Source organism: Dermacentor variabilis, chromosome 4 (genome assembly GCF_050947875.1).
Source record: "Dermacentor variabilis isolate Ectoservices chromosome 4, ASM5094787v1, whole genome shotgun sequence".
Taxonomy (NCBI): Eukaryota; Metazoa; Arthropoda; class Arachnida; order Ixodida; family Ixodidae; genus Dermacentor; species Dermacentor variabilis.
This window is the reverse complement of record NC_134571.1, coordinates 9,103,441-9,126,987: the sequence shown is the minus strand read 5'-3', so window position 1 is coordinate 9,126,987 and position 23,547 is coordinate 9,103,441. Positions and strand designations below refer to the sequence as shown.

Sequence of the window (23,547 nt, the reverse complement as noted above, 5' to 3'; positions counted from 1 at the left end):
AATTAACGATGCGAAACTGAAACTTGAGCTGCCACGGTGTGGTTGTTCCGCGTTTGCACTGGACTTTATTTGATTCGCAAGCTATTTTTGAGCTATTCAATCGATTTGCGATAAGTGATAGTGAACAAAATAATTATGCTTCACGACATAAATGTTTTTTTTTCCCTCTTTGTACACAAACATGGCGCAAGTTGTGGGGAAAACTTCGCCATTCTATGCTAGGAGTGCGTTTGTCAACAAAACACGTGGTTGCATCGCTGTGGTTGGTGCAGGCTGGTGTGATGTGCGCTTATCGAACGTCGGGAACGTCGCTGAATTTTTACGTTGAGCTGGACTATTTATTGCTCGTATAAGTATTTAGGTGATCACCATGAGCGCCGACCGAGTCTTCAGATTGCTGCTGGCAGCTACTTTGCTCGGAGTTTCCTTTGCTCAAGACACAAGAGAAAATGTACTACCTCCACATGTGCAGCAATGTATCCTTGGCGTTCGTCTCTGACAGATACACGTCATCATCCCTCCACAGTTAATATTTCTGGCTTGTTTTGTTCTGTGACTGCTCGTAGTTCATTGCGGTTCAGTGGTAGGGGCACTTACGCGATGGCGCGCTTGATTGTTCCTTAACCGGGTTTCAGATCGGAAGATGTTCAAGATGCGTCGCGCCGAGCGCCTTGAAGCCGTGAAGAGTATATTGAAGCTAGACAATTTTGAAAAGCAAGCCAAACTAGTCAACATTGTATTAGACAAAATTAATGAGGTAACTTTTCGTTCTCTACTCTTATTTCGTTTCACTGCCGCTCTGACAAATCACGGTGCTTACTGTAAATCAGCGCAGGTGTCTGGGCGCGCGTACAAGTGGTTCATGTGCCGCTGTTTTGTCAGGTACTTACGACATCGAAGCTGAAACTTGAGAGTTCGGACTACATTCCTGGCGGCGCCTTCCCGGAGGACGAAAGCACCAGAGACGGTGGGTTTTTCGGATGGTGTGCGCGCGCATATGCTATTATATGTACATAATTGCCCCTATGATTTCAATAACTCGATGGTCTTGGCTTTTGCTTCAGTAGAAACCAAGTTCCTCGGTTTGATTCATATTTCCGCTCTCGTTTGTGTGTGTAAAGTGTAACATTCAAGACGGTACACGTATGTGAGTTTCGTGCTAATATTTGAGCGCTTAAATGCTATTGCGCGACACTAAATAACGACACGGACGTGAGAGAAGACGACACACCAAGCGCCGTGTCGTTTTTTAGTGTCGCGCAGTATCATTTAAGTAATGGATTACCAACTTGCCCGGAATGCTGCTCTAATTAATTTCAGCGCTGTCGCAAGTTTTGGAAAACACAGCTTTCTTTGGAGAAATAATCCTGCGGCTCCCAAACATTGCTCATGCTGTGTTGAACATGAACAAGGCCGGCGCCATGGTACTCAACTGGGCCATTGGATTCGCGAACTCCACTGAACTCTATGATGAAACCACAACCAAACTGATCAACCTGGTAAGCTTTCTGCAGAGGGTGTACTGTTCAGTCTGTTACATCAGGCACATCATTTATATTTAGACCCGCCGTGGTTGCTCAGTGACTATGGTGTTAGGCTGCTGAGCACGAGTTCGCGGGATCGAATCCCGGCCACGGCGGCCGCATTTCGATGGGGGCGAAATGCGAAAACACCCGTGTACTTAGATTTAGGTGCACGTTAAAGAACCCCAGGTGGTCTAAATTTCCGGAGTCCTCCACTACGGCGTGCCTCATAATCAGAAAGTGGTTTTGGCACGTAAAACCCCATATATTATTATTATATTTAGAATAAGATCAGATTCGTAATATTGCACCCGTACGAAGCACTTCATGAAATAGACCAAACATGGCTGTTCTTTTTTGCGGTAAAGAAGAATGGGGGGGGGGGGGATTTACTTCCTTTCTTTTTATGTATTTGCATGTGTGGTTTGCTATGAAAAATGTGCTCATCATATTTTACATGTGGTTTGCAGTAGTGCTTGTCTATATAAGTGTTTTGAGTTAACATTTCCAGCTGTTTGTTGTTCAGTGGAATATACAGGGAACAGCAGGTATTTGAGAACAGTCATCATGCCATATCTGCCTACTGCACCCTCTACATCCGTCATGCCATAATTTTTGGACTCACTTCAGTGATGCTTGTACGTCATCTGTCTAGTATTTTCATCAAGAAGGCCGCCTCTAGCCTTACACAAAATAAAATGGCATGCTGTGCTTGCCGCATTTGCTGCGGACCACAGCAATTTCAGTGTTTCATTTCTAAATGTAACAGGTGGCTTTGCAGCAGCCTTACAGATCTTCCCACTATCATGCACACCAGGTTTCCATCGTCTGCCACAGTCTAGAGGATTGTTAGCTGCGAGCATCACTTTGAACATGTGGCCTCTAACTCTTAAACCTGAACCTTATGGACTACTATGTATTGGGCACTGTTGAAGGGGAGGAAGTCCAGCATGCAGCATCACAACACAAAGACTCCTTTGAAGGCAGTAATTATAAACGTGATGCCCAACATTTAAAAGGAGCACCTTATTTAGACCTGTAGATGCTTTTGGAGCAGAATTAAGGTCATGATTGAAGTTAGCAGTAGATTCATGGAATGAAATTCAGTATAAGGGAGCTCATGAGCTTTGTATCAAATATGGTTCAAGCACATTCGTTTTTCTGAAACAGGAGTAACTCTTTGCTTCACCCAGGTGTTTGTTCTTAACACCTGCTGCACCCTGTATTGTAGCAAGGTTTTTACAGTTCCATTGTTGATGCAGGTTGCTCAGGAACTGGGCTTGGTTGAGAAAGACCCCAATTATCACAACCCATATGCAGTAAAGCAAGCAAAAGTGAGTATAATGTCATTGGATGGCATCCATTACACGTTGCAAGCTCGTGCTAACCATTCCCGATTGTAGGCAAGACACAGCCTGTATATCTTCTTTTTAAGTCTTGTATCATATATGCATGTAGTTGAATGTCATTAACCCATTGCAGTCATACACCTTTACCCAAATTGTGGTCGTTCCAGTCAGAAGCCATTCTGCGCATTTTGGGTGTCATGCAGAAAAAGTGCTTAGGTACACAAACACATGTTAGGGCCATTCATATTTAAAACAGCGCCAAAAAACACGAACAAGGGAGGACACAGGACGAGCGCTGTCCTGTGTCCTCCCTTGTCCGTGTTTTTTTGGCGCTGTTTTAAATATGAACGATCCGTACCGACTAGCTCGCACCCAAACCCTTCTGAGACATGTTAGGGCATTTATTTGAGAAATATTTCTTTATACCCATGGCAGTCAGCGGCACTTCAGACAGTATGGTAATGCTCGAAGCAGTTACCAGGGTGGAGGCCACGATTTGCACTGCCTGTCTTGCAGTAGAAAACAGTCTCCTTCCTTCCGCCTTTCTTCTATCATTGCACACAGTGCAGTTCTTGCTGTTGCCATTCACATTAGTATATGTAAACTGTGGCTTGCCATCTGAGTGCTCATCCCCTTGGGAATTTGCAGACAGGCACCTCTTCTTCGGTTTTGACTGCTTGTCATCAACAAGCTGTTCAAAAAGTTTTTGCCGGTAGGAGAGGTGTCTCAGTTTCTTGATTCCTGTAGCAGCCAACTGCATTTTCATCAAAAGGTAGGTGTTTACAACCATCCGAAGTTGGCACATAGTCCTCCTCGGTGCTGAAGCCATCATCAGACTCGCTAAACTTACGCAGGTTCCGTCCATAAAATGCCCGAGCAGAAAACGTCGCCATCCGGTCAGCAGTACACACCACAATTTGTGTGCAAAGGTTCCTTCAAATGCATTAGAAAAAATGCTGCCCTTATCTGGAGATGACAAAAACTGCACTTCGTAGTTGAAAAACGCTGCCAAGATATGGCGCAACCAACTCAAATAACCTAAAAATAACCGGAGAATGCGAGCTAGTGTGCATGTCAGGTGCTTCCTGACATGTGATCAGAGCCGATATTTTCGCATGGCGGCATGGGCACAACATGTGACCACAAAGGGTTAAAACTGTTACTTTAGATAAGCTGTTCAGTATTGATGTGACACCGTATCATCTATCACTATTTTCTGCTGCAGTTATGAATTTAAGATTGACTGTTAAGGCTTTGTATGCCACACAAGTGACTCGGCTGTAACTGTGGGTAACCCAATTTCAGGTTCTGCTTATTGCAAGTCATGCATGGCTTAGAGACTGGCACTACTTATTCGTAGTGTTCATGTAGAGAGCAATCAGGTCGTTTCGTTTTACACTTCAAGCCAAGTTCTGCTTAGCCAAGCGAAGCCAAGTTGTCAAAATGAAAGCGATGCTATTATTACAGTGAATTGTGTGTGATGCGCAGTTCAGTGTTTTGCCGTTTGGAAGCACGTTGTCTCTTAAAAAACCTGAGCTAGCTGAAGCAAATAAATTTGGCTTGAATGTGTGAGCAGAGCTTACATGCATGAGGACTAATGTGTTAAACAGTGTAATGTGCACCGCTATACAGTGTGGGGACGGCACAGTTCTGCCTTTCCACTTGCCACTGCATAGACATTTTCAGGCTTGAAGTGGCACCTGACACTGGCAAAAAAAAAAATGCAGAGAGCCAGTGGGGCTATACTAGTCCAGGTGCAACCAAATTAGGAAGGCCCACTTAGCTTCAACAAAGATACTCCCTCAACATAACAGGAATTGGCTTCCCTGGTGCAGTATTCGACTGCAACCTCCCTCATGATCCCTACAATTAACCCATGGGCCTCAGTCCCCAGTGGCTGTGGAGCAACTGACTAAGGCGGCAGTCAGACCTTCAACGTGGCAGAGGGTGCTAAGAATCTCTGGATCCGGGCAGACCGCCACTGGAAACTGAACCTGGCAATGTTCAACACCGGAACCCTCTCATGTGAAGCTAGCTTAGCAGGACTTTTTGAGGAATTATCAGGCATTGCATAGGATATTATTGGCCTTAGTGATGTTGGAAGAACTGGTGAGGCTTATGCAGTGCTGACTAATGGCCATGTCCTCTGCTACAGAGGACTTCCAAATAAGAGACAATATGGGGTAGGCGTTCTAATCCATAAAGACACAGCGGGCAACATTGATGAATTCTGCACCATTAATGAGAAGGTAGCTGTAGTCGTAATAAAGCTGAATAGGAAGTATAGAATAAAGGTAGTACAAGCCTATGCTCCAACGTCCAGTCACGATGATGCAGAAATAGATCAGTTTTATGAAGATGTTGAATTAGCGATGAAAAAAGTGCAAACTCTGTATACAGCGGTAGGTAATGGGTGACTTCAATGCAAAAGTGGGGAAAAAGCAGGTCGGTGAACGGGCAAGTGGCAACTGCGGCGTCAATTCTAGGAACGCTAGAGGAGAGCTGCTGGTAGAATTCGCAGAAAGGAATAAGCTTCGAATAATGAACACCTTTTTCAGGAAGCGTAGCAACAGAAAGTGGACCTCGAAAAGCCCTAATGGTGAAACAAGAAATGAAATTGATTTCATACTTTCTGCCAATCCCAGCATAGTGCAGGATGTAGAAGTGATAGGTAGGGTAAAGTGCAGTGATCGTAGGTTAGTGAGGGCTAGGATTTCCCTCAATATGAAGAGAGAAAGAGTAAAACTAGTCAAGAAAAAACAAGCCGGCAACCTAGATGCAGTAAGGGTAAAAGCTGACCAATTCAAGCTGGTGCTTGCAAACAGATATGCACCTTTAGAATAGGGAGATGAAGATGATATAGAGGTAATGAATAAAACCGTAACTGAGCAGATTTCAAAAGCAGCAATTGAAGTGGAATTTAGGGCACTGTGATGCAGGTTCTTTTGTTTAATTGTCGCAGATGGCTCCCTGAGGCGAAGCCTCTGAGAACAATTGAGGACAAAGCCACTTCTTCCAAAACACACACAAAACTTTTACTGTAACAAACGAAAATAGAAACATGTAAAATAACCACTCACTGAAATCTTACAACCAGAAACAAACTACAGTAAGAGCTACAACAGTAGCCACAGCACTCGAGTTAGGGGCCGATTATGTGTGTAAGCGTGCACGGAACAGTTTGACGTGGAGGGGTGGAGACAAGGCGGTGAAAGAAGTGGCGTTGGTCTCACCACAGTGTTGATGTAGTTCACCGATGAGCCAATGACCAGAGTGTGACAGCTCGTGCTTGGAGAAGGGAAGCAGGCGGCTTGGTGGCATAGGCAGAGGGTGGCGACGTCTCGGCCAGGCAGCTGGGTGCAAACTCTGGTCCGTAGCCCAACTGCTTGCACTCTGCGTGCGGGCGCAGAAGTTTGCCGGCCTCAGCTAGCAGTCCATGCTGGGGAGGAGTAGCAATGCCTGAGAACAGGATGGCAGGAATAGGAGCTCCAGTTAGTTGAAGTCCTGGAGGCTCGGGACCGGAACCCAACGGCCCATCTTCAGCTCCCAGTTCGGTTGCTGATCTTCACCCTTGCATCACTTTTTCAAACTCTCTCACCCGTCCGCCAGCGCAACTTGGTTTTCTGCCACTCTGGCCGATTTGTTTTTTCCTGATTGGCCCCTGGGAACTCTGTGCTCGTTCCCGATTGGGTCATTTTCCTTTTTGTTTTATCTTCTTGCGCCGTGCGTTTGCGTGTTTGACGCTCCTCGACGTCGCCGCCTTCCGTTCAGCACTGACTTCACCTGCACACAAGCAATCTGTTGTCCTCTTCTTCCACCACGGCACTGCTTCGTGCACTTCACACATCACAGGCACCAAGGCAATCAGTAGGTAAGCTTTTGCAAGTAACAATGGACCTAATGAAGAAACGGCAAAGCATGAAAATGTCCAACTCAAGAAACCAGATAGAATTTGCCGAACTGTCAAAACTGATCAACAAGGAAAAAGGGATATCCGAAATTATAATATGAGAAAGGCTGAGGAAGCAGTAATTAATGGATGCAGCATGAAATCAGTGAGATGAAAACTTGGCATAGGACAAGCCAAGATGTATGCACTGAAAAATAAGCAGGGTAATATCATCAGCAATTGCAGATATAGTAAAAGCAGTGGAAGAATTCTATATTGACCTGTACAGTACCCGGAGCAGCCACGCTACCTTCGATCGAAGTGGTAATGAACAGGATGCAGAGGTTCCTTCTACAACTAGTGTTGAAGTTAGAAGGACCTTGCAAGACATGATTGAAGGAAAAGTGGTTGGAATAACAGTCAGTTTTAATCAAAGATGGAGGAGAAATCATGCTTGAAAAGCTAGTGGCACTTTATTCGCAGTGCCTCACGACTTTGAAATGTACCAGAGAACTAGGAGAATGCCAATATATTATGCTAATCCACAAGAAGGGAGACATTAAAGACTAAAAAAATTATAGCCCCGTTAGCTTGCTTTCAATATTGTATAAAATATTCACCAAGATAATTTCCAATAGAATAATTGCAACAATTCAGTAAGCCAAGAAAACAGGCTGGCTTCAGGAAGGGGTACTCTACAATGGATCACATCTGTGTCATCGATCAGGTAATCAGGAAATCTGCAGAGTACAATCAGCCTCTCTATATAGCTTTCACAGGTTATGAAAAGGCATCTGATTCAGTTGAGGTATCACTAGTCATAGAGGCATCACACAATTAAGGAGTGCAGGAGACTTGCATAAATATCTTTAAAAATATATATATGTACAGAGATTCCACAGCTACCTTAATTTTCCACAAGAAAAGTAGAAAGATACCTATAAAGAAAGGGGTCAGACAAGGAGACACAATCTCTGCAATGCTATTCACTGCATGCTTGGAAGAAGTATTCAAGCTATTAAACTGGGAAGGGTTAGGTGCGAGGATCAACAGTGAATATCTAAGCAACACTGGGGATGAATTGCAACAAATTATTGAGGACCTTAACAGAAAAAGTGTAAGAGTGGAGTTGAAGATTAATATGCAGAAGACAAAGATAATGATCAATAGCCGGGCAAGGGAACAAGAGTTCAGGATTGCCAGTCAGCCTCTAGAGTCTGTGAAGGAGTATGTTTACCTAGGTCAATTACTCACAGGGGACTCTGATCATGGGAAGGAAATTCAATAAGGTTAGGTTGGAGCGAATACGGCAGACATACTCAGATCCTTACTGGAAACTTACCGTTATCACTGTGAAGAAAGGTGTATAATCACTGCAGTCTACCGGTGATAACATATGGGGCAGAAACTTGGAGGTTGGCAAAATAGCTCGAGAACAAGGGCCGTACAAAGAGCGATTGAATGACAAGGGTTAGGTGTAACGTTAAGAGAGAGGAAGGCAGCAGTGTGGATCAGAGCAAACGGGGATAGTCAACATTCTAATTGACATTAAAAGAAAAAAAAATGGAGCTGGGCAGGCCATGTAATGCGTAGGATGGATAACTGGTGGGCCATCATACAGAATGGGTGCCAAGAGAAGGGAAACGCAGTCAAGGACAGCAGAAAACTAGGTGTGGTGATGAAATTAGTAAATTTGCAGGCGCAAGTCGGAATAAGTTGGCGCAGGACACTGGTAATTGGAGATCACAGGGAGGGGCCTTTGTCCTGCAGTGGACATAAAAGAATAGACTGATGATGATGAAACAGTGGCACTTGTAAGCAAGGAGTTTTCTTAAATCGTTATATGCCTAGAATCAAGCACAAGCACCTAATGTGATTTTAAGCAATACATATGATGCACATCATAACAGCCGATGCACGTCTGCGGTCACACTATGGGAATTCATGCCTTATAGCAAAGTTTCACCACAAAGCTTTCTGTGCAAATTTAAGGTTATACTTGAACCATGGGCAGCATGTCCTATTCTATCACTATAAATTATGGTCTTTTCTACAAAAAGGTCTACAAAATCTCGTGTAACTTTCTGGGCGGTTATCAGTGCCCTTAATGTGCACCAAAATGTGAGCACATTTTTGCATTCCGCTCCCCAGTGGAATGTGTCTGCCAGGTCACAAAATGAGCTGGAATTAGTCTGCTGTCCACAATGCACAGTCACTGACCCACAACAGGTGCTCACCTGGTACACACTTCAGCGTTCTGTAGCACTGACTATCATGCTATGTACTACATCTTGAATATAATAAGATAATCAGCTGATTGATGAGAGCAGCATCTTGAGTTAACGTCACAGAAATGAGGTAAACTATCGAGCAGCCGTTTTTCCAAAATATGTTGCAAGTCTATCCTGCCAATGAGAAAACAAAGAACGAGGGCTTTTTGAGAGAGAAGTTGCCAAGCTACGAAAAGATATAAAAAAAGAAGACAGAGTTACAGGCATTGGCTCATGAACAATGAATTTGCTAAGCCACTGCTGCAATTTCTACACAAAAAGGGCCTCCAAGAGGGCAAGCTGCTTGACAAAAAGCTGTCATAGACTGAGCAAAATGAAGCTGCGCTTACACATGCTCGAGCCAGGTAGCACGTGAGGAGAACACCCGGGTACTTTGGCATCAGCACACTGACTCGTGGTCGCCTACATTCGTTCGACTATTCAAATAGAGAAATTACTGAGACACTTTCCTAAGTGTCTGAGTAATTTCTCTATTTGAATAGTCGATCAAACTTAGACAACCACGAGTCAGTGCGCAGATGCCAAAGTAGCTGGGTGTTCTCCTCACGTGCTACCTGGCTCGAGCATGTGTAAGCGCAGCTTCATTTTGCTCAGTCTGTGACGGCTCGCCATATAGTAAAGTAAAAGGTTGTGCTGTTGGTGGCATATACTGTGTGAAGTTTACTTTCACCTTGTATGTTGTATTTTTGTCCACTTTGTATTTCGGTGCATGTGTCAGGTAGGCTCTTTAAGGAAGCACGCTGTTATCATCGGCTGTTAGCACAAACTTCTAACTTTAACAACAAATACTGCATTAAATTTTTATGCATTATAATGGTTCTGCATGCATATTTAATGTTTGACAACCATGCTGACTTGATGCCGCTGCACGCTAAGTAGGGCAGTTGTTCATATATTAGTTTAAGATGGTGGCACTCATGAGCCAAAAATATAATGTCTACATATCTAAATTTTGCAATAGTGAAATTTGCTGCGGATCATCCTCATGTGTTACCATATTTACTCGAATCTAACGCGCACATTTTTTCTGTTAATCGGGTGCAAAAATAGCCTGGACGTTAGAATCGAGTATGACCCTAAATCTGCGTTACCATATCGCCATCGGCATTTCAAAATCCTCGCACGCGCTTTGAGCCTAGCTGCCGTAGCTTTCTCCATGTGCTGTAGTATGTGTGCTTAGGTTATTGCGCCGTCCGTCTTCCTGTTTTCTGCATTTGCTTTATCAGCATGGAAGTGCCAATTGCAAAGACATCCCGAGTTCATCACGATGCCGCAATTAAAAGGAAAGTGATCACGTGTCCGGAGACGGACAAAAATCGAGCTGCATCACAGGCGTCCGGTGTTCCTGAAACTTGCGTGTGGGACTGGCGCAAACAGGAGAAGCTTTCTACTCTGGCGGCTGCTACATACAGTGCGACTGCGCGGCCCCTATCTTGAAAGCGATCTGCGATGGAGACAAGAGTCTACGCATCTAGGCGCACCACACCAGGCTGTGTTCTCGTTGCTTAGTGGGCGTTGAAGCGAGAGTCCGCACAAAGGTCATTCGCTCGCTCCTGCTACTACACTTCCCCACTCCAGTGTTTTGATAAAGAGTTTCCATGTTCATTGCGTGAGACGTGTTCATGCTTGCTTGTGCACGCCTGACACCATGCTTGTTAATTTAGTTAGTAAGCGAATGTGTAGATGTTTGCACGGCCGATAAAACTGCTATCCATACTTTTCGTAGAGCCGTCAACTAATTTTCTGTTGTAATCGATGCTTCGCCTCTCAGGCGAAACGGAGACTTTTTTTATTTATCGCAACTTTAGTGTATTGGGAGTAAATCTTTGTTTTTTCAAATGAGAGAAAGTTGTATTCCTGTATGAAAGAATTAGGTGTGCAGTACTGTAAAGGATTTTTCTTGAGGTCGCGGCAAACAGGTGTTCGTTAAAATTGAGGGCGTTTTTTTTTTCTTTTTGGTCACAGGAAATGGGTGTGCGTTACAATCGAGTAAATATGGTATTTTTTTGCTATGTGGCTGCTTTAACACTGAATTTCAAGAGTTGTACAATGTCTTTGATTAGGCTGCATCACCAGTGCCAGCAGTCGAGCCAGTGCCGAAGCCCAAGAAGAAGAAGAAGAAAATCCAGCGTGGCCCAAGGCTAAGCCGAGCAGAACTGTGATTCATGCTTGCCCAGTGTGGTGAGCAGCCTGCCTGAGCATCGCTAGTCCTGTGCATCGTCTCTTCGTGTTTGTGATATTTTGTTACATTGACTGCCACCCATCTCTTCATTCATTGCTCAGACAGTGATAAAACCGACTTTTTTGCAAGTGCAGATTGCCTCTTGTTCACCCAGTACAACACAACTGTGTTACCCTACTATAGCAGTGCAAAACTTCGGAGCCTTTTCAGAATCGTCGCTCTGTGTCTTGTTTTGGAGCAGTGCAAGAAGGCTCTTGCTTGGACATCTGCTAGCAGTGCTTATTTCTTTGTGGCCCCTGCCACGTGTAATTTGGCACCACTAGTGTACTTCTATGGAATCCACTGCATAGCTTCTTGTGGCATATTTACATCATCAATCCAGCCAAAGGATGGAGGGAAATACAAGCACACAAGCCATCCACCGAGCAAAGTTGTATTATGTTTATGCATGTGCCGGTCAAATACTGGGCCGAAATATTCGTGACATTAACATTAAAACAGCTGAACTGGCTTGCTTACATATGCTGTTTCAATGTTGCATTGCCTGTCTAAGTGCCTTAGTAGTGAACCACTGGCCAACTACCTTTGGTGCAAAGTGCAGCTTAAATAGCCCACCATGCATGCAGCCATCTCCAAACTATCCAGTGAGCTGCAGATAGGCCACTAATGATTCATTTCTACCCACATACCTAGTAATGCTGAAATGGTACTGTTAATACGACCTGATATCAGTGTGCTTCATGTGCACATGTTAATTCAGAAAAAAAAAAAAAAATGTGTTCCTTTTCAGAGTACTGTGTGTGCCTTTCTGCATGCATAGCCAAATTACATTGATCTTTCATTTGTCTTCGCAGAAACGCATGTTTCCATTGCACTTTACTGACCTCTTCATGAGATTTTCCTAAATATAGCACAATGCCCCCTGTTGCACTTTGCTTGTTGCCACAGGCAACTTCTTTGGCAGCTAATGCATCCTCTGATCACTTCTTCATAATGGCAATAGCTTTGTATCAAAATGAGCTCTGGTATACACGTCAGTGCCCAAGGGTTGCTGTCGTTACCTTTCAGCATGCACAAGTGTTCAAGCCAGTGCCTTCACTGCGCGTATACTGGGTGTCCTACTGGCTCATCACGTAGTAAAATTCAAAATTGAAAGGTTGTGACAGCGCTCTTGGCCCATTGTGCAGTATTCTTTTCGATGGCATCTCACGTTCTACCTGCTGTGGCTAAACTACACAGGGATAATCCGCTACCTCAACTTTTCTAATCTTAAGGAAGAGTAATAGGTAACTTTATTTCTAGTGTGTGTGGCGTGTTCCGTTCCTTGTTAGTGCAAGTGCTACGCCATATATGTGCAAACCATTATTTTTTTAATAAATAAGTCACAATTTCACCCGAAGCATAGATTGCAACAGCAGATTAGTGGGCAGCTAGCTATACAAAGTAAAGATAGTAGTTTTATCAACCGTATAAACTTGTAAGCGTAGACATACCAACTAAATTAACAAGTACGGTGTCATGCATGCACAAGCAAGCATGAGCACATCTCACTCGATTACCGCGGAAACTCGCTGTAAAAATGATGGAGTGAGGAAGCGCGGCAGCAGCAGTGAGTGAATTGACCTTTGTGGTGCATCTCGCATCAACACGAACTAAGCTGTGAAAAAAAACACAGCACTTGGCGGACTGTCCCTGTCACAAATGGCTTGCAAGTTAAAGTGGCCTGAAGTAGAACCGTACCCTCCCCTAAAGCTTTACGCACGACTGAAGATGGCATGCTTTGTCCCCGCTTTCCTCGCTTGCGTGCACGAGACTGAGCCGTGATTTCCAGCTCACCCTCGCACGCTTTCACTTGCACATACAGCATACAGCTCCTGGCAACGATTTTATTGCCCTTTGACTTTATACGGAACCTCACGGTGACAGCGACGGCATAAATGCACCTGGAGCGTCCATATAATTACTATCGTAATAATAATGATATTAATGTTATAGTTTTTCTTTCAATGGATGCAAAATATTATTGAAAAATCATCTGGTGTCATAACCGAATAGGCTAGTGAGACATTATTTTTCTGCCATATGACTGCAGTCACTGATTACACATTAGAAGCCTTTGGATGGAAGAATGTCAAACAGGCTGGCAACAGAGGTGGCCTCAAACAAGTCTCTCTTTATATAGTCATCATGGCATAGGCAGTTAAATTCTGGAAGAAGTTGCCGTATGCGCAGTCAGGCATAATTCACCAGTCAATATACAGTAGTATGGATCTAAAAAGGTTCCAACATTTGCATGGTAGCCTGTATTCACGCTGTGCAACATGGCATCAGTGTTCACGTTCAACATGCATAGGCACATTCCACAGGATTTGTAACAGTGCACGCTAACGCAAGAGAGAGAGAGACTATCATGCTTTGATGTCCAGAAGCTGCTGCTCCAAGGCCAAGCTTGTGCATGCGTGTGTGTCAGCTGCTTCATCCATCACTGATGTGCTACTTCACCTCGCACAATATACACCAGGTGTTTCCACGGAGACATTAAGCAATATTTAAAAATAGCCGTTCTGAAATAAAAGGACATTTCCTTCGGAGACATGCTGTTAGTGGTTATGACATGGGGTGACAAGTGCTATGTGATAATTGTTAATTAACAAATACCAATTAAATTTTTAGCTTACAGTTTCAGCAGAGTCATCGTAATTGGGAAATTGAAGTAAACTCACCGTACAAGCCATGTCAACTTCTGGATCTAGAAAATTGTGATTACCCGCGGTACTCTGGCATGACGAATTTTGGCTGTCAGAGTGCGCGAAACGAAAACTGGGAGAGTGGAGCAAGCACAAAGCCATGCCCCTCGAGGCGATTTTGTTTACATCAACCAGCAGCTGGCAGCCAGAGCACTGCGACAGCGAGAGCACAGAGCTGCAGCATTCTGCTGGGTGGCATAAGCAGGACGTCGTTTCGTGGGGCATGGCTTTGTGCTTGCTGCGCTCTCCCAGTTGTACAAATGAGTAACCATAATTGACTGCAGCATTTGTTCTAGTTCTCTTGAGTTGGATGGTGGTGTACATACATGTTTGCCACTGCATACTTAGGTTTTCACAGACTGTAGGTTCTCTTGTTATGGTATGAATGATGCAAAATGATACAGTATCGACATGAAGAAGCATAATTTCGTTTCAAGTTTTTGTATACCATAACAAGTATAAACCATTAGCCCAGCAACAAGTAGCAATACAGGTTCTCAGTAGCTACGTACGCTTTTGCCATCTGCCATACATCTTCCAACTTGGCTTACGTATGCATACGAGGTGTGACACAAAAGAAACGAGACTAAGTGTGTAGCTTGAAAAAAGAGTGGACTTGGCAACAACTGTTTTTCTGACGTAGTCCCACATACCTCCTCTATTCATGCGTCGAGTTTCGACGGAACCGATCACGCCAGTTGGGAGTGCTGCATCACTGAGTGAACATGTGCAACTGCATTCTGCCGGAAAAATCTCTGATGTAAAAGCTGAACAGCGAATCAACATCAAGTTTCTTATGAAACTTAAGAAATCAGCCATGGAAACATTTCAAATAATGACCGAGGCTTATGGAGATGTAACTTTGTCTCGTGCACGTGTGCTTGAATGGCATAAGCGGTTTTCAGGGGGAAGGGACAGTGTGGAAGATAATGAACGTGCTGGGTGCCCAAGGTCAGCGATTACAGACCAAAACATTGCCAACGTTCGTGATGTGATCAGCGGTGACCGAAGATTAAATGTTCGTGCAGCGGCGGAGTTGGTTAACTTGGATAGGGAAGCTGTTCGACGCATTTTAACGGACGAATTACACATGAGGAAGAATTGTGCGAAGGTTGTTCCAAAAGTTCTGTCTGTTGACCAAAAACAGTGCCGTAAAGACGTGTGTGTGGACATGTTTGAATGCGTTGCAAATGAGCCAAATTTGTTGGAATCGGTTGTAACATGTGATGAGACATGTATTTTTACCTATGACGCAGAAAGTAAGCACCAGTCAATGCAGTGGAAGTCTCCAGGATCCCCAAGACCCAAAAAAGCATGCATGTCAAAATCAAAATTCAAGGCAATGTTAATTGTCTTCTTCGACATTAATGGAATTGTAATGATTGAGTGGGTTCCCAGTGGTCAGATTGTTAATCAACACTACTACATTTAAGTACTAAAAGACTTCGTGAAATAATTAGGAAAAAAAGTCGCAGCTGTGGAGTGATGGATGGCTGTTGCACCAGGACAATGCACCCGCTCACAAGGCCCTATATGTCAAGCAGTTTCTGACCAGCAAAAACATTACTGTGATAGGACATCCTCCTTATTCACCTGATTTGGCTCCATGCAACTTCGTTTTACTTCCTAAAGTTAAATCTTGCCTAAAGGGAACCCATTTGACCTCAGTTGAAGAGGTTCAGGCAAGAACGGAGAATCTCCTGAAGGGCCTTCCGAAAACCTCGTTCCAGAATTGTTACCAGCAATTGCAGCACCCATTGCAGAAGTGTGTGAATGCTGAAGGGGACTACTTTGAAGGTGATAATGTCACAGAGAACTGATTCAGTAAGTACAATAAGTTATTGGACCAGTCTCGTTTTTTTTTTGTGTCACACCTCGTACATGCAGCAGAGGGCCTGATGCCTAAGACGCCTTCTTTTACACCCATTTTATGTCAGGCATTATTTTCATGGGCATATTGAGTAACACCAGAATTACCAGTGTTAATATATTTAGCATTACCAGCATTCACTTATTTGAGAATAATTGGCTAACCGCAGTGCATTTTTTCAATCTGGCTGTTGCCCCCGAACATTTCTATAAGTAAGAGCTCCTTATTCCCATTGCTGATGAAACGTGCAGTCATTTTTGCTTAGACTAACTCAGCATTTTGAACTTCCTGAATTGTAGCATTGCTTAAACATAGGCATTTCACTAACAAGCCCACAATGTTGGTCATGGAGAATTAAAGTAGAGCTAGCGCAGACAAACTCAGTGTAAATGCTAAATGCTATCGCCCATTAGTTGCAAAGAGAACCACCAGTCAGACTTCAGATTCCTGTGTACACAACGTGACCAGTCTAGAGCGTGTCGCAAATACGAACACTGCCAAGAGCACCAGAGCAGCTGCAAAACAGTCTTTTTCAAAAGGTTAAAGGTTTTCAAAAGGTTAAGGCAGCTTGAGCATGTTTTTATCGTTGCTATTACAGGGGTCCTGAAACACCTTCTAACTAATAATACTTCTTCATAAATCTAAAAAATTTTTCACTGGAGCAGCGACTGATATGGGAGCAATGTACAGCAACTAGTGACTGGGGGTATTGCATGCCCCCCCTCTCGACATCCCCCGAAACACTTTTTTTTTTTTTTAACTAAAGGCAATGCAACTGATCTCCGTTTTCTGGCAGATGCCCCCTCCCCCCCCCCCCTCCAACTCCTTTCTTCATCATGAAGCTATAATTGGGGGCTTGATGCTTGCCCATCTCACCCACAATTTTGGTAGCTATGGTATTTTCCTCCAAAAAGCGCGGACACGAGCTTTGATAATAAGGCCACCGTGACATGAGCTACACATTCATTAAAATGCTGCTATTCATTGGTAGCAGCTTATGGTGCTTCTGGGCGTATGAAATGTGAAAGTGGGCACTTTTTTATGCTGAGCATTCTTCTCAGAGTCAAGCTGGTTTTCTGTATCTCTTTTCTGTTTCCCACTGCCCTCATCCTACCTGGCGCACATCTAGTGCCCCCTAAAGGTTCCAAGCTTCTCAATAAGCAATGCAAAAACAAATGGCTTTTTGTTTGGTCATACTCAATCTATTAATACGAATTTTTAAAATATTCCATACAGTAAATCTTTATTTTGAATATGTTGGCACAGTGCAACGGGGGAGAACCAGCCAAGCGCGTTGATTGTTAGCAGTGCAGACACGTGACCTTGGAACGTGGATTGCGCATACTCTGTGGCAGGATTGCATTCCACAGCGTCTGGGGTGGGTGCAGGTGAGCGCGCACCTCCCTCTGGCTGTGCATGGGCCACAGATTATGAGAAAAGGCAGCAAAAGTGCAGTGAAGCTGCACCAGTGGTAATGCAGCATGAAAGCTAAACACCGAAAGACCAACTGTGAACAAGAAGTAATGTAGTCGAAATCTTGCAAAAGGAAAAATAGCCACCCACCGAAGATTAGCATGAAGCTACAAACTGGCATATATGTACTACTATAAGCTACTATATATATTAGGGGTGTGTGAATGATGAATAGTAGATTTCAAATAGGATATTGAATCACAAAAGAAAATGGATAGTGAATCAAATGTCCAAAAATTTTTCAGAACTACATAATGCCTACAAATTTTGGGCATCATGGTGCTGCACACGCCTTGGGAGTCTCCTAGCATTCCACAACAAGGATGTATCAGTAACTTAGGTACACAGGAATCAAGATATACAGTACGGTATACTCTTATTCAAGGGAACATCAAATTAGTGTGCCAGCTCTGATTACAGCAGTTTTAGCGTATAAAAGTCTGCAAAATATTTTTTTTATAATAGAACTTCTGTTCAATAGAATGAAGTGCTTTATTTCCCTTGAAACTAATGAATTAGTGACTTGTTATACTGAATGCCAATGAGGTTCTCAGTAGTGGACCCGTGTCTTTTGGCGGCAATTTTTTACTTATTGCACAGAAAGTTTTTCCTTCCAGTTTTTCTCCAAATACAGATGGGCTATCCCAACTTTACAGCAGGCGAGTTATCGCAAGGCCAAACTGCGCGACAGACGGAAGGATCGCACATCAAGTGACTCGATCACGGTACCGCGCGTAGCCAGCGCCGGCGGTAAAGAGTGGGCGTTGCCCACGCTGTTTTGTCGTCAGGTTGCGCACGATTTGCTGCCTGCCAATGCCAAAGATTCTTAAATCTGATGGGTCACGGCAAGTTCGCGCGACGCTCGCTCCCCTATCGTCCATCCGCGCAAATGCATGCAACCGGCCATGACACTTGCGCGCCCGCTGTGTAAATCCAAAGATTGTCTCATGACCGGTTGCTCAAAGCTACAAAATGAGACAGGTGTGCAGACATGTTGTTACCTTTCCGTGGCTGCTGTGAATAGATATGAACCACAGCGGCACCAAACCGTAACTTTGGTCGCCGACGCCTGTTGAAGCAGCGCCGATTAGGCCTAGGCAGTTACGGAAATTCACCGTTGGCCGCAAGCAAGTCACGGAATGCTTGCCGCTAGTATGTTCGTACGAGTGACTAATCAATAATAGTGTCCGAGATCACGTGTGCAGGTTAGATTGACGACTGTTGAACTTCAGCGTGAAGTTAGTCGCCGCGTATCCATGACCTGCGTGCCTAATCGGCCCGATCTTCACAAATGCGTGCTGCTTTTGTGCTCTGTTGGCGACGCATTGCATTTCGGTCAGTCCCGAGGACCCGGCTCCGTTCTGTGCATTTGGGTGTCATGTGCGTCATCCCCGCATTGGGCCAACATCGTTTGTGCCGGAAACGAAGTGAAACGCTCGCTTGGGCGTCACCCTTCCGGCACTGCGTGGGTCTCTACACCGAGCGGTAGAAAATTTAATAGTCGGAAGTCCGATTCACGAATCGAATTATTCCAACGTTCACTATTCGATTCGGCAATACTACATTCGCCCACACACCTAATACGTGTACTACCACTCAAGTTGCGAAGCTTTCCTTCCAAGAAACCCATGTGGGCTTCTTGGTAGTGTCATGTAGCACTCGGTAGGCAAACATTCTCACTTTTGGGGAGAAGTTGTTTTTTGCATTTGGTTTCAATTCGAACTTTTCGATTACGCAAATGTCTTATGCCACACACACCTGTGGACCTGCATCAAGAATCATTCTTTTGTCATATGCGATTGCTTTGAGCACAAGAACTCTGGTTTGACGCAGCACGTTCGGCTCAAAATTCAAGGAGGGAAAACAAACCTTATTCACACACATACATAAAAAATACCGAAATCTCTTCCTTAGCTGCAATTTCTCCCAGCTAAGCAGCTTCAGGTCGCTTTTCCCATTGTAGTGAGGTCACTTTCTAGCACAATGGTTAGCCCTGCCAGAATTCAACCAAATTGACATACTTGTGTTAAAGCCAAATGCCTGAAACTGACTTTCTTCCAGCAGCTTCTAAAGTGCATGGCTCGAAAATAAAGCAACGACTGCTACATGGTCTGAACAAACTTAAACAAAATGGTGGTATGGCTTGATCACTTAAGATTAGCTCCACAGTGGCAACGGTAATTTAAACGAGCATGTCGTTGGTGCTTGCAGATACGTTACATTGCAATCATTTAGCAACACTTCCAGAAGGAAATACCTAGAACTGTTTCTTGGTGTTTGTGGCAAAGCCCCTATGCAGAGGTTGTTACTTTTCAACAGTTTTCAAAAGCTGTCCCCAACCCCAATTTTCAAGGAATTCGAGGAGCACATTTGCGTTCACCTTTTAAGGGCTCTTAAATCAGCTTTCCCAAATTCAGTAGTTTTCAAGATATTCAAGGAGGTGCACGAACCCTGCATTTTCACGATTCCAAACTTCCTGCAGCACCACCTTTGACAAATGTGCAATATTATGTTCACACACCCGTGATCAAAATCTGTGTGTAACCCTCTCTTATGGAGTGTTGCCTTCAAAGCAAGTATTACAAGGCACTTGTAAGGTACAGTTTGCACAACTTATGTGGATTTTATGTGCTAGCAATGTAAAAAAACTTCAGACACACAGCCTTTAATGCACAATTTTTTTTCTTCATTTATTTACAACATACATCATATTCACTAAAAACGACATTGCACCACAGTGGCACCCTCTCTCCAAATGCTGCCATTGCCGTTTAGACTCCAAAATAATGTCACTGTGTGTGTACAGAGGCTCCCACAGAAAACTGCACAAAGGGGCAGAGAGAATGCAGCTGGTAGACAAGACACTCAGAATATTCATCAAGGCTTTGTACACCTTGTATGTAAGCACCAAAAGTTGTACCTCCAGAAAGCCTTTTTGTGTCGCAGAAAATCATGAGAAAAAAAATCGGCATACTCTGGACCAGCCAGATATGAGCACACAGTAGCTTGTACACATATAGGCAAAAGAAGTGGAGGCCTGGACCAATATGCAATGCAGCATATTAACAACTTGCGCTGTTACAACCAGTGTATCGTTGAGGACATGCAGGCTTAGGGCAGCAATGGCCTTATGTGCATCTGGCTATCTTACACAGCATGGTAAAATCACATCCTTAAAAATTTCAAAACAGGCAGTTCCAGCTTGGATATCTACACAGCGTTAGTCATTATACACAAGAGAACTGAAATGAAGGATAAACTGCCACTGTCAGCAAGGTGCCGCAGTGTAATACTATGCACACGGTATCCAACACCTCTGCAAAGTATCGTGTCTAGAAAAAAAAAAAATCCTGTATGATGTCTCTAAAAGCTTGAGATTTCGCTAAAATCTGTAAAGCAGTAAGATAATGCATTGGTAGCGACTGAATCCTGTTCCAAAAGTAAAAAATTTTAACGAGAAACAAGATCTCAAGAGGAGTTCACCATGTTACCAATACCAAGTGTGTCGACAAAGGCAGAGACATTCATACAAGGCTTTCATTTTGCAAATAAAAGCATATTAAAAAACTCTGCACCTTTTAAATTTTCTCTGTGAAAAAAAGAAACTTGCTACAATGCAGTTTGTAATTGGCCTAACAAGAGAAGGCAGAGGGGTGTTGGTAAAGCCTGTTGCGAGCAATACTTAGCACCCTGCAAATTAAGGGCACAGTGCACTTAGTTTATGTATTCTTAAATCTTGTGCGAGCAGATGATGAATACTACCTGATGTATAAGTGGCCATCAATGGGCGATACAGCACACTGCAGGCCAGCACAAGGCCAAGATACTTTTTCTTCCTTAACAGCGCAACAAAAATGCATGTGTGTGTGCAGCCAATGAACACCACCTAATGAAGCAATTCTTCTACAGCAATAAGACAGTTTTCACAAAAGATTTATAGCACCCAGAAGTGCTATGGGCCACATGGAAGCAGGTTGAAACATGTTCTATGCATATGCAGCTCTTGCGCTGTGCACCATGCTGTACCAGACTGGACTGCCCCAATCTGGTACAGCTCATCTGGAATCAATGAATCCTCCAATTTATAGGCACTGGTAGCAACATTAGGTGGCACATATTTCACAACTGAGGCAGGAATTCAAAAGGACACAGTGAACAGCATGCATGCACAAAGGGAAGATGCATCACTTGCCTCAAACGAGTGACTTGCTGGGTAAATTTGTCTACTAGTCCCACAGCCACCTAAAGACAAACTTAACATAATACACATGTAGAACAACCATTCTGGTGAAAATATAAAATGTCCTATGTAGCCACATACCAATACCAGGGGAACAATTTCTCTGGCACACTTCTTCCCACAATGCACCCACACTTGTACATGCAGCCCCATTGAAGTGGGAACACAGCAAGATGAAAAAAATGTTTGCCCTGCCAGCCGTTCACAAGAATAAAAATGAGTTCTCACTTCCTCTAAGGGACTATCCGCCAGCCAGCTCTCTGCCCCCTTGCCCGATTGGAGCTTTTCTTGTTAAGCAAGGAACACTGTGGGTGGTACTTTTTGCTCGACCAACGCGGCAGGCATGTGGTAAGGAGACTGGAAAAGGCGCAGTGAAACCAATGGCAACAGGAGGGAGCAACACACACAGTGCATTCAGAGTGTGCACAGCACAGCTGGGCTTTTGGAGAGTGGGCACTGCAGTGGCGGCAGGCATGTCAAGATGCAGAGTTGGTGGAAGTGGGCGTGGGCTGGGCGGCACTCGTGGCCGCAGGCAGTGCCAGAGCCACGTTGTTGGGAGTGGCCTCATCATGGTACGAGTTGCCATTCATGACATACGAGGTACCGAGACCGTACAGGTGCCCACAGTACTTGGCGTCGTCTATGTTGTCCTCAAAGAACATCTGCAAGGGTAGACATGGGCCCTATATAACCACAGACACACACCCGTGCGGATGCCTTCTGAGCACTTTTTACTGATGCGAGTATACCGCAAAGTGCTCAAAGACCACAAGCACTGAAATGGCAACCATATGTTTATGGCACTAAGCCAGTACTACAACCCAAACGCAAGGCATGGCAGCATCCATGAACCATGTACACAACTTCGTACAACTGTGTCATTCACTTTTTCTTGCAGGAGTGGTATCTCCATCTTCTCTGTCAAGTTTAACCAATTTGCTGCCATCGCCAATAGTCACTTCCCAACATCCCAGGTTTTACAAACTGTAGAAGAGTTTTACTGCACACAGCAAATCTCATTTCACATACATGGAATAGCTAGTAGCCAAAATTGTCCATCACTCTGGAACTTTCAAAACATTGAGACTGCTAGTTTAAAGTAAAGACATTCTGTGGACTAGCAGGAATTGTTTTGACAATAAAGCTGTGCTTGCTGACAAAATGATTCTCCACATACAAAGACAACGTTGATTGAAGTTTACTACGTATAAATCGTGATCCAATATCTCCTGTGTGACGCTTCATCATTATCATCAGCTTGGTTACGCCCACTGCAGGGCAAAGGCCTCTCCCATACTTCTCCAACTACCCCGGTCGTGTACTAATTGCAGGGTGTCTACCAAGTTGACAGTTCCAAATTCCCTGAGTTTTCCAGGTTTTCCCTGAGTACCGTTGCACACTTCCCTGAGCGATGCAGAACTATGTTTTATGTCAAGACGGGCTGAAACCATATCGCCTGATGCTGTCACTCTCTAGTAACACATGAAAAAAATAAAAAAGCGACTTAATCCAATTTGAATACTAAGGAGTAGTGTTTGTTATTCAAAAAGAAAATAGAAGGCAGGGGTTAGTAAAATGCACAGCAAATAAAGCGTCTTCGAAAAAAATTGCAAATGAAGTCGGACATTCACAAATACGAATAAAAAGGAGATGCACATAGAAGCAAATATATTCGAATATGAGCTATTTCTATCAACTGATAGCAAGCCCAGTGGTATGAGGCCCTAACTCTGTCACAACTGAGATTCTCTCTCAACCGCTCGTAAGTCAACCTCAACTGTCCTGACATACTCTCGGCCCGCGCACAACGCCTGAGTGTTGTGTTTCACTGCTTTAAAGAGTATTTTGGTTTGGATGAGGGACACCTGCATCTCGGCATCAGCCAAAATTTTGTTTTTTGAGCTCAAACTTCTTCGAAACGGCGGCAGCAAGCTTCCTTTCCCGTTTATTCCTCAATGCATACATCATTTCTGTTCTTGTCCT

The 23,547-nt window shown here is 44.0% G+C and overlaps 2 protein-coding genes across 6 annotated transcripts in view; one reads left to right on the top strand and one right to left on the bottom strand.

The window, feature by feature from the left end:
* Positions 1 to 217: 217 nt before the first annotated feature.
* On the top strand, positions 218 to 11,367 carry LOC142578645 (coiled-coil domain-containing protein 134-like). Of its 2 annotated transcripts, XR_012827280.1 has the most exons (7): positions 218 to 476; positions 636 to 757; positions 883 to 967; positions 1,321 to 1,499; positions 2,786 to 2,857; positions 6,644 to 6,743; positions 11,116 to 11,186. XR_012827280.1 is itself a non-coding variant. In XM_075688078.1 (6 exons), exons 1-6 carry the CDS (start codon positions 371 to 373, stop codon positions 11,212 to 11,214), a joined length of 663 nt encoding a protein of 220 aa, XP_075544193.1. In that variant the 5' UTR covers positions 222 to 370; the 3' UTR covers positions 11,215 to 11,367. The 2 variants fall into 2 exon arrangements, 1 of the variants encoding a protein (XP_075544193.1); XM_075688078.1 differs by lacking the exon at positions 6,644 to 6,743 and having other exon boundaries at positions 222 to 476; positions 11,116 to 11,367.
* An 8,621-nt stretch (positions 11,368 to 19,988) lies between these two features.
* LOC142578643 (CCR4-NOT transcription complex subunit 7-like) overlaps positions 19,989 to 23,547 on the bottom strand; it is a 70,705-nt gene continuing 67,146 nt past the window's right edge. For 3 of the 4 annotated variants that reach the window (XM_075688073.1, XM_075688074.1, XM_075688075.1), the window contains exon 7: positions 19,989 to 22,226. In XM_075688073.1, the coding sequence (XP_075544188.1) occupies positions 22,041 to 22,226 (186 nt within the window). In that variant the 3' untranslated portion in view covers positions 19,989 to 22,040. The remainder of the gene's footprint in view (positions 22,227 to 23,547) is intronic. The other variant, XM_075688077.1, reaches the window with a different exon arrangement.